Here is an 11,700-nt window from a genome sequence, read left to right as displayed (position 1 = left end):
GGCCCTCTTCATATTCGTCGCCAAAACCACTGGCTCCAGGTCATCTATAAGACTTTGCTAGGTAAAGCCCCGCCTTATCTCAGCTCACTGGTCACCATAGCAGCACCCACCCGTAGCACACGCTCCAGCAGGTATATTTCACTTGTCACCCCCAAAGCCAATTCCTCCTTCGGCCGCCTCTCCTTCCAGTTCTCTGCTGCCAATGACTGGAACGAACTGCAAAAATCACTGAAGCTGGAGACTCATATCTCCATCACTAGCTTTAAGCACCAGCTGTCAGAGCAGCTCATAGATCACTGCACCTGTACATAACCCACCTGTAATTAGCCCATTCAACTACCTCATCCCCATATTGTTATTTTGCTCCTTTGCACCCCAGTATCTCTACTTGCACACTCATCTTCTGCACATCTATCACTCCAGTGTTTAATTGCTATATTGTAATTATTTCACCACTATGGTCAATTTATTGCCTTACCGTTATTCTACCTCATTTGCACACACTGTATATAGACTTTTTGTATTGTATTATTGACTGTTTGTTTATTCCATGTGTAACTCTTTGTTGTTGTTTGTGTTGCACTGCTTTGCTTTATCTTGGCCAGGTCGCAGTTGTAAATGAGAACTTGTTCTCAACTAGCCTACCTGGTTAAATAAAGGTGAAATTATTATTATTATTATTATTTTTAAATCCAGCTGGTCCTGGATTCACAACCGTGTTCTACTAACACACTGAAGCCTCAGGACCAGAACATCCAATCAATCAGAATAAAACAAATTACAACACAATCAAAACTACATTGCTTATTGGGAAACACAAGCACAAAGCAAAATGCAGTGCGATCCGGCCCTAAATTGACAGTACACCATGGCAAACTATTTGACCATGGTTACTGATCAAAACCTTAGAAAAACCGTGACAAAGTACAGGCTCAGTGAGCACAGCCTTGCATTGAGAAGGGTAGACACAGGAATACTTGGCTCCCTGTAGAGGAAAGGCTGTGCAACCACTGCACCACAGCAGAACATGAGACAGAGCTGCATTTCCTGACAAAGTGTCAAAAATATAAAACAATTAGATAGTGTCATTTCCCCAAATTTGAAACCCTTATTCAAGGTTTCAAAGACCTCTCTGATGAGGATAGGCTACGCGTCTTGTTGGGGGAGGACACAGAGAGCTGTGGGTTGGCAACGCACTACATTGCTGCCTGCCATAAGATGAGGGACAGTGTCTGACAGACCAATCAACCTGCACATGTCCTCTACTGTATGCTTATTGTTATTGTTCAATGTATGGTTATTTTGACCCTTGGTTATGGTTGTTACTGTTGTCCCGTTGACAATTTTGATTCTTATTATTTTCATATTGTAAATATCCAAAGTAAGCTTTGGCAATATGTACATTGTTACGGCATGCCAATAAAGTAAATTGAATTGAGAGAGAGAGATCGACAGACAGAGAGAGCGACAGATAAGCTGGTAATCTGAGTGAGTGGATAATGCCATTGAAGGAGTGTAGGATGAGGCAGACCCACCTGTAACTCGTAGACGCGCACCAACTTGTCCAGGCAGGCTGTCACCATGACCTTCCCCAAGATGGCTAACGCTGTGACTGCATGGCTGTGACCCTTATAGATACGGACCAGCTCACCCGTCTACGCATGCACAGACACAGAGGGAGCAAGGAAGATGTCAACCAAAAAGACTGAAATCAAATAAATCAACTACATCCACATGACCGTTCCGTCATACAGGAATGAATGTGTTACGATGATTATGTGAAAAAGGAAATTGATGAGAGGGGTTTGACACTCACGTGGATGTTGTGGGCGTGTACAGACGTATCACTGGAGCCGCTGAAGACCAGGTCATTCACCACCTGACATCAGACAAATGGGGTAAGAATGATCATAGCTGACAGGCAGTCAGAGTTGTCCGTTCAAGACCACCAACAAATTAACGTTACATTAAACATGCCAAGTGTTAACTCTAGTGCCCAAAATGAGAATAAAACACTGATTGCATCACATTCAGACCACTACTAGAGAACAAACCCTGAAATATGCAGTGTCAGCGTAGGCATGCTGACCCAGGATCAGGTCCCTCCTGTCCATATGGTCTAAGAGGGAAATGTGATCTCGGTAAAGGGTCGGGGTTGACTCCCCAATTGACTGAATTAAAATGGAATTGACCCCTGACCCTGGACCCAGTGCTGACATACGATAAGATTTCTATTTTAGATCATATCAACTACCCGACTCCTCACCTTCATACAGAGGACGGTCTTGGTGTGGCCCTGCAGTGAGCGCAGCAGCAGACCGCTCTTGGCGTCACGTACGCTGATGGTGCTGTCGTAAGAGCCCACTAGCAGCACCCGCCGCGCTCCCTCCTGGGACGTGCCCAGGCAGCTCACCCCCCGTGGGCCGTGGCACTCGAACACATTCAGCTGCCTCTGGGTCTGCAGGGGAGAGAGGGAGGAAGAGAGTAAGGAGAAGAGGAAGAGAACGGAAATGTTTGTTTCATATTCTGACCCAAGCTATAACTAGGAACTACCATGTTGAATAGAGGACCAATCAAAGCGCCTCAGAGAAGGAGTGCCGATCTAGGATCGGTAGTGCCTTTTTGATTGTAATGGAGAGAGAATAAAATCATATGGATAAGGGGGACCTGATCCCAGATCAGCACACCTACTCTGAGATGCTTTATGATTTCAGGACCTGAACTCCAGGCTTAGACAAACTCACCTTGACCTCAAAGCTGACCACAGATCCATTTGCCAGGCCTACGTACAGGATGTTCCAGTGAATGTGCAGACACAGCACCCGGTCGGACAGAGAGATCTGCTCAAGGCACTTCTTTGACTGAAGAGGGAAAGGAGGATGATGAGGACAACAGATATACAGTAGGGAGAGGGTAGGTGATGTATAGGAAGAGAATTCTCAAATCAAAAGATGACCCATCTACACACAATACATCATAAATGACAAAGTGACCAGAAATATCACATTCACATTACACCCCCCCCCTCCCCTGAGTCAAAACTTCATAGAAGCACCCCAGTCTGTCTTTCTGGGTACGTTTTTATTCTGTACAGACTTCCTTCTTCTCACTGTCAATTAGGTTAGTATTGTGGAGTAATTACAATGTTGTTGATCCATCCTGTTTTCTCCTATCACTAGGGCTGTCCCCGGGTGAAAAAAATGATTGGTTGACCAGGAGTTGTCCAGTTCTTTCAACCAATCGACTACTTTTCCATATATAGACAGACACACCTTATGTGTTTGAATAAAACCAACTACATATGCACTAAGCACACTGTTTGATTAAATAATTAAGACAAACAAATGACTAAAGAAAGAGCCTGATGGTCACACGGTGTACATTTTTTTTTTTATAAGCGAGTGCCTGTGTGATTGGCGCACATTGTCTCGCTCTCCTCCCTACTACAGTGAAGGCACCACAGCACAGCAAGTGTTAATTGCGCTCTCGGTGCTGAAGCTGCAACAAAATTCAGCCATTTAGTTTCTTACTCGTTCCTGACTGAAATTTGTTACCATAATCCCTAATTTGTTCAGGAAAAACATTCCCTATTCCCTCAAACCTTGCTCTCTTTACGTGAAACAAGTACGCATGGCATGCGACCAATAGGGTCTGACCTATAGCATATCATTATCACATCAATAAACAAACACCAAAAAACAACACCTGACAGCAGAATGGATGCGGAGGACGTGAAAAATACACTTGAAAACGGGAGAATGTTTACTGGTTGCTCAAAAAAAAAAAAGAAGGGGGAAGTGGAACCTGTGGAAGATGTTTGACTTAGTTGTGGAAATTACTGGAGATCAAGAAAAAGGAGGGTATAGGAAACAGGCGTTGTGTGAGTATTGTGTCCCAAACTGTTGCTGTTAGATTACAATAGTATTATTTCTTCTAACAAGTTGTAAGTGTAAACACTAAATAAATAAGTGTACAAGAGTCATAACATTCAAAATAAATATATATATATATATAAAGCCTTTATTACAGCAGACTAAAAACAGCTGCATGCATTCGTGAAAAGCGTTTTATTTTTTGTTTAGGCTAAATATTCAACGCTCCCTTTGGTTATTTAATTTTTTAACTAAAAATGCTTGATTGCATTTCAAAGCGTGAATGTCTGTGTGATGGAATTAACGAATGATCCAGTAGCCTATATAGTGAAATATAGGCCTAAGTAAGTTACGGTATTAAAGACTAAACAGGACGCGCTCTAAGGCCTAGAGCTCGATGGTGGTTATACAAGGATACTATACTAAGCCTACTAATGATAATGGCATTACTTATTACAAAGACGATCATAAAAATAATTGTAATAACAAGAAAAAGGAGATCAAGAAAAAGGAGGCTATAGGAGTGAGAGTTGTGTGCATATTAAAGTGTGACAAACTGGTGCTGTTAAATTACAATATACCTTTTCTGTCTGTTTGAAACAGAGTAAACACTCAATTAATAAGTATATTAATAAGTAATATTAATAAGTAATACCAGTCTGCTCTAACAATTTTTTAAAAGCCTTTATTATAGCAAAGATTAAAAACAGCTGAATCTGTTAAATTGTTTTGTCAGACATTTTGCCGTTACATGAGGCTTGGTGCTCACGGAATCAGTGGGCTATTAAAGAAACACTTAAACAGGCAACATAAACAGGATCTGTCTGATTTCTGTAGATACAGTTGAAGTCAGAAGTTTACAAACACCTTAACCAAATAAATGTAAACTCAGTTTTTCACAATTCCTGATATTTAATCCCAATAAAAATTCCCTGTCTTAGGTCAGTTAGGATCACCACTTTATTTTAAGAATGTGAAATGTCAGAATAATACTAGAGAGAATGACTTATTTCAGCTTTTATTTATTTCATCACATTCCCAGTGGGTCAGAAGTTTACATACACTCAATTAGTATTTGGTAGCATTGCCTTTAATTTGTTTAACTTAGGTAAAACGTTTCAGGTAGCCTTCCACAACCTTCCCACAATAAATTGGGTGAATTTTAGCCCATTCCTCCTGACAGAGCTGGTGTAACGGCGTCAGGTTTGTAGGCCTTGCTCTCACACGCTTTTTCAGTTCTGCTCACAAATTGTCTATAGCATGAGGTCAGGGCTTTGTCATGGCCACTCCAATACCTTGACTTTGTTGTCCTTGTTGTCAAATTTGGAAGTATGCTTGGGGTCATTGTCCATTTTGGAAGACCCATTTGCGACCAAGCTTTAACTTCCTGACTGATGTCTTGGGATGTTGTTTCAATATATCGACAATTTTCTTTTATCATGATGTCATCTATTTTGTGAAGTGCACCAGTCCCTCCTGCAGCAAAGCACCCCCACAACATGATGCTGCCACCCCCGTGCTTCACGGTTGGGATGGTGTTCTTTGGCTTGCAAGCCTCCCTCTTTTCCCTTCAAACATAACGATGGTCATTATGACCAAACAGTTCTATTTCTGTTTCATCAGATCAGAGGACATTTCTCCAAAAAGTATGATCTTTGTACCCATGTGCAGTTGCAAACCGTAATCTGTCTTTTTTAAATGGCGGTTTTGGAGCAGTTGCTTCTTCCTTCCTGAGCGGCCTTTCAGGTTATGTCGATCTAGGACTCGTTTTACTGTGGATATAGATACTTTTGTACCTGTTTCCTTCAGCATCTTCACAAGGTCCTTTGCTGTTGTTCTGGGATTGATTTGCACTTTTCGCACCAAAGTACGTTCATCTCTAGGAAACAGAACATGTCTCCTTCCCGAGCGGTATGACGGCTGCGTGGTCCCATGGTGTTTATACTTGCGTAATATTTTTTGTACAGATGAACGTGGTAGCTTCAGGCGTTTGGAAATTGCTCCCAAGGACGAACCAGACTTGTGGAGGTCTACCATTTATTTCTGAGGTCTTGGCTGATTTCTTTTGATTTTCCCATAATGTCAAGCAAAGAGGCACTGAGTTTGAAGGTAGGCCTTGAAATACATCCACAGGAGCTTCTAAAACCATGACAACATTTTCTGGAATTTTCCAAGCTGTTTAAAGGCACAGTCAACTTAGTGTATGTAAACTTCTGACCCACTGGAATTGTGATACAGTGAATTATAAGTGAAATAATCTGTCTGTAAACAATTGTTGGAAAAATTACTAGTGGTTAGAGCATTGGACTAGTAACCCAAAGGTCGCAAGATCGAATCCCAGAGCTGACAAGGTAAAAATCTGTCTTCCGCCCCTGAACAAGGCAGTTAACTTCTTATGGGCAGGTGGGACGGTAGCGTCCCACCTGGCCAACATCCGGTGAAATTGCAGAGCGCGAATTCAAACTACAGAATTATAAATATTTAACTTTCATAAAATCACAAGTGTAATACATCAAAATAAAGCTCAACTTCTTGTTAATCCAGCCGCTGTGTCAGATTTCAAAAAGGCTTTACGGCGAAAGCACACCATGCGATTATCAGAGGACAGCGCCCCGCATACAAAAGGATGAAAAACATATTTCAACCAGGCAGGTGCACCACAAAAGTTAGAAATAGCGATATAATAAATGCCTTTGATGATCTTCTGTTGGCACTCCAAAAGGTCCCAGATACATCACAAATGGTACTTTTGTTCGATAATGTCCTTCTTCATTTACATAAAAACTCAGTTTAGCTGGCGCACTTCAGTCAATTATCCACCCAGTTTCCCTCCATCAAAATGCATACAAAATGAATCCCAAACGTTACTAATAAACTTTTCCAAACAAGTCAAACAATGCTTATAATCAAACCTTAGGTAGCCTAATACGTAAATAAACGATAAAATGTAAGACGGAGAATCGTTAGTCTTTACCGGAGAAAAATACCAAAGAACGCGCTCTCGTCCACGCGCTTGGAAACACTACAGCCAAAATGGGAGCCACCTAGCTAAACTACAATTTCTGGCTACATTTTCCAAAAACCAGCATGAAACTCTTTCTAAAGACTGTTGACATCTAGTGGAAGCCCTAGGAACTGCAATCAGGGAGGATTTCGCCTTATAATAAAAGTGACAGCTATTGAAAACAGTAGTAGGCTGAATTTGTTTTGGGGGGGGTGATTTGTCCTCAGGGTTTCGCCTGCCATATCAGTTCTATTATACTCACAGACATAATTCTAACAGTTTTAGAAACTTTAGAGTGTTTTCTATCCAAGTAGACCAATTATATCCATATCCTAGCTTCTGGGCCTGAGTAACAGGCAGGTTACTTTGGGCACACTTTTCAGCCGGACGTGAAAATACTGCCCCCTACCCAAGAGAGGTTAACCCACTGTTCCAAGGGCGTCATTGAGAATAAGAATTTGTTCTTAACTTACTTGCCTAGTTAAATAAAGGTAAAATATTTTTTTCAAACATTTTGCTATTATGCACATAGCAACATAGGGAAACATAGGGAAAGGTGCCAATTCTATAGGGCACTGAAGATCATGTTTCAGAACCGTGGACAGCGAGCATATTTACATTTACATTTAAGTCATTTAGCAGACGCTCTTATCCAGAGCGACTTACAAATTGGTGCATTCACCTTATGATATCAGCATATCCAACACGGGAGAAAGCACATTTGTTATAAAATAGATTTATTTGTGTTGCACCATTATTTTTACATAATATAAATCATATACAATTTCAGTATCACATGTCTTAGTGATGGACTATGCCATCCTCGTGGCCTCCACAATGGATTAGTCCACCGAGACAGGCGCGAATCAGACAGGTGTCTTATACAACATAAAAAATAAAGATTGCGACTGCTCGACTAAAGTAATCTCGGTCAACCAACAGCCTATAGACCAAACAATCGACCAGTCAACTAAATGTGGTGAGCCCTACCTACCTCACAGTCATTAAACGCTGTAACAGTTTTAAAGTCACCATTGGCCTCATGGCGAAATCACTGAGCAGTTTCCTTCCTCTCCGGCAACTGAGTTAGGAAGGACGACTGTATGTTTATTGATACACCATCCAAAGTGTAATTAAAAACTTCACCATGCTCAAAGGGATATTCAATGTCTGCTTTTAAAATGTTCTACCCATCTACCAATAGGTGCCCTTCTTTGTGAGTCATTGGAAAACCTCCCTGGTCTTTGTGGTTGAAATTCACTGTTCGACTGAGGGACCTTACAAATTATTGTATGCGTGTGGGTGCAGAGATGAGGTAGTCATAAAGAAAACATGTTAAACACTATTGCACATGGTGCGAGTCAAGACATTTCAGCTTTCATTTTTTATTAAAATGGTTAAAAAAAACTAAAAATATGAATCCACTTTGACATTATGGGGCATGGTGATGTCATTATGGGGTATTGTGGATAGGCCAGCGACCAAAAATATCTAAATCTAATCAATTTCAAATTCAGGCGGTAACACCACAAACTGTGGAAAAAGTCAAGGGGTGTGAATACTTTCTGAAGGCACTGTGTTATGAAAGGGGTGTGGTACCTTGATGCTGAAGCAGCGGATGGTGAGGTCACTGGAGCCGGTGTAGAGACGTGCTGGCAGGCCGGGCAGAGATGACACCAGCAGGCAGTTGATCTTGTTGGTGTGGCCCTCAAACACCGCTTGGCACGCTTTGCTCTGAACACCACAGGGACAAAAACACAGTATCTCAGCATTGTAAGCCTGTCAGTCAAATCAAATTTACATTGTAGAATAATAGAAGACATCAAAACCATGAAATAACACATATGGAATCATGTAGTAAACAAACAAAGTGTTAAACAAATCAAAGTATGTTTTATATTTGAGATTCTTCAAAGTAGCCATCCTTTGCCTTGATGACAGCTTTGCACACTCTTCCAGCTTAATGAGGAAGTCACCTGGAATGCATTTCAATTAACAGGTGTGCCTTGTTAAAAGTTCATTTGTGGAATTTCTTTCCTTCTTAATGAGTTTGAGCCAATCAGTTGTGACAAGGTAGGGGTGGTATACAGAAGATAGACCTATTTGGTAAAAGACCAAGTCCATATTATGGCAAGAACAGCTCAAATAAGCAACGAGAAACGACAGTCCATCATTACTTTAAGACAGTCAATCCAGAACATTAAGAACTTTGAAAGATTCTTCAAGTGCAGTCTCAAAAACCATCAAGCACTATGATGAAACTGGCTCTCATGAGGACCGCCACAGGAAAGGAAAATCTGTTCTTTCGTCTGATGAGTCCAAATTTGAGATTTGTGGTTCCAACCACCATGTCTTTGTGAGACGCAGAGTAGGTGAACGGATGATCTCAGCATGTGTGGTTCTCACCGTGAAGCATGGAGGAGGAGGTGTGATGGTGTGGGGATGCTTTTCCGGATGACACGGTCAGTGATTTATTTAGAATTTAAGGCACACTTAACCAGCATGGCTACCACAGCATTCTGTAGCGATACACCATCCCATCTGGTTTGCGCTTAGTGGGACTATCATTTGTTTTTCAACAGGACAATGACCACTTCTCCTTGCCATTATCAATCACCTGAGATAATAAGACAAGACGTGAAATTTTGCTAACGTATAACGGGGGTCCCTGGGTAACCGGTTGCCTGGGTGGGGGGTGCTTGGTTGCCTGCAAGGGGGTCCCCGGGCAAGAAAATGTTTGAGACCCCTGTCCTATACACCTGTTATATACGCACCACTAGGCAATATGCTCGTGCTGTGTTATCCCCTGAACATGTATACAAGAAGCCCCCGTGGATCTGGAGGTCATGGACGGTGCCAGTGTGGCCCTCGAAGCTCCCCAGAGACGGCTCCTGCTCCTCAGCCACGTCGGCACACTCTGAGGGGGGAGAGATAGAGGGTCAAAACCAGGAAACGGAGCCATATCCCAAAAACTAGTTATCGAACAGACAGAAACTCGTACATCGTGTAAACTGACTTACAAACACAGACATATAATACACTCACGCTCTGCGGCATTAAAATTCAACGTTTATGACTAGTTGACTATCTTTAATTTCAGCCAAAAAAATGGTGGAAGTGGACAAATGAAGCAGGTAACTCACTTGGGGGACTAGGTTTCTCTTTCACAGTTACAGGGCGTAACTTCATTTTGCTGGGGAAACAGAAACCACAGGTATTTCACATAAGGGGGGGAAAAAACATTGCATTCAAAAGAGGATTCTAATGCAACGATGTGGGTTGATACTCTGATAACATAATGCCTGGAAACACTACAACGCCTGGATACACTGATCTAGCAATTACCAAACAATTTTGCTTTCATTACGGTTATTGATACCTAGGTCCTTGAGATGTTATTGTTTATTCCTTTATGGTAAATGTACAGTAAAGAGACCAACCCGTACCCGGTGTCTGTTAGTTTGACGTCCTTACGGTCCTCCTTTACCACGACTGTCTGGGTACTGCTAGAGTTCACCTCCACACACACAGACCTAGGTGGGGCAGGAGGGGTGGAGGGGAGCTGTGCGGGAGCAGGGGTGTGTGGAACAATGGCCTCCGGCTCCTCCTCGGCGTCCGAGTCATCGATGGCGACGACGTCCATGTTGGATCTCGGCTGGCGCTCTACAGTGACTGTCTCGACGTAGCAGTCGCTGTCTCCTTCGTCACCCCCATCCTTCACCTGCCCCAATAGAGGGTCTTTCCGCCCCTGTGTGAGGTGGACAGAGGTGAGGGTGAGCCCCTCTTGGTCCTCCCAGTCCTCAGAGTCACTGGTGGTGGAACTGGCGGTTGAACTCTGGTCTTGAACGTCTTCCCGCTTTGACTTGGTCATCCTGGTGGCCTTCTCCTTGCTCTGCTTCTTTTGCCTTCCCCTCAGCTGCTTGGTGCTGGTGGACACTGAGATGGAGCTACCCACCACCCTCTGCTGGCCGAGTGTCGCAACAGCAGGTGGTGTAGTTGCAGGAAGGGCCACTGTGGTGGAAGGGGATTTGGCGGGTATGGGGATGGGTAGAGGTGAGGGAACGACGACAGGGGTGGTGGAGGGAGGGTTCACGAGGGGATAGGAAATGACAGGACTGCGTGAGGGGGTGGCGCGAAACTGGCTGTTGAGAGAGACAGGCTCTTCTTTGACAGGCAGGCTCACTGAGGTGGAGGGGGTGGGGTTTAGGATGGGTATGGCAGAGGAGGTAGAGGGGTAAGCCGGGGTCAAATTGGGATAGGGCGACAAGGGTGCTGCAGATGTGGGCCCAGTGGGGGAGGGGATACAGAGGTTGGACAGAGGAAGGAGTGAGGGGTGCTGGGTAGGCGCCGCTGCCACTGCCCCTTGCATCCCCTGCAGGATCTCAATACGCTTGGCTCGGAGACCGTTAATCTCTGTGGTAACCTGAAACACAGACAACAAAAGTGAAACCGATGCCACACTTCATCTATTCATCCTCTATACCAGGGTCGTGTTCAGGGTCGTTCCTATGTGTATCTTAATAGAAAAATCCAGGTAGAACCTCCGTTTCACTCGGTTTCCTTCCCTTTCATCCCTACTGATCACAACCCAGGTAGATGTAGTGAGCATCCCGGGCGTAGTACCTGCTGTTTGACCAGTAGGAGGCGCTGCACCTCTGTGTAGGCGACCTGCAGGGTGTTGCGGGCCTGGATCAGGGAGGTGTCCAGGCTCTGTAGGGAGCCGCTCAGCTCCTCCTCCATCAGAGACACGGCTAGCAGCTGGTCCACCTGGACATTCTCTACAGAACAGGGAATGGAGTAAGTCTGGATGCAACGACGACACAG

General features: G+C 43.6%; 1 protein-coding gene across 5 annotated transcripts in view; it reads right to left on the bottom strand.

Moving 5' to 3' along the window:
- The window catches only part of znf106b (zinc finger protein 106b), a 44,816-nt gene that overhangs the window by 24,757 nt on the left and 8,359 nt on the right, over positions 1 to 11,700 (bottom strand). For all 5 annotated transcript variants that reach the window (XM_071369587.1, XM_071369583.1, XM_071369585.1 and 2 more), the window contains 9 exons: positions 11,500 to 11,654; positions 10,323 to 11,299; positions 10,020 to 10,069; positions 9,651 to 9,793; positions 8,476 to 8,610; positions 2,745 to 2,861; positions 2,267 to 2,458; positions 1,817 to 1,879; positions 1,536 to 1,655 (listed from right to left, as the gene is read on the bottom strand). In XM_071369587.1, the coding sequence (XP_071225688.1) occupies positions 1,536 to 1,655; positions 1,817 to 1,879; positions 2,267 to 2,458; positions 2,745 to 2,861; positions 8,476 to 8,610; positions 9,651 to 9,793; positions 10,020 to 10,069; positions 10,323 to 11,299; positions 11,500 to 11,654 (1,952 nt within the window). The remainder of the gene's footprint in view (positions 1 to 1,535; positions 1,656 to 1,816; positions 1,880 to 2,266; positions 2,459 to 2,744; positions 2,862 to 8,475; positions 8,611 to 9,650; positions 9,794 to 10,019; positions 10,070 to 10,322; positions 11,300 to 11,499; positions 11,655 to 11,700) is intronic.

Source organism: Salvelinus alpinus, chromosome 27 (genome assembly GCF_045679555.1).
Source record: "Salvelinus alpinus chromosome 27, SLU_Salpinus.1, whole genome shotgun sequence".
NCBI lineage: Eukaryota > Metazoa > Chordata > Actinopteri > Salmoniformes > Salmonidae > Salvelinus > Salvelinus alpinus.
The sequence above is the reverse complement of the archived record's forward strand: the minus strand, read 5'-3'. Positions and strand labels throughout refer to the sequence as shown.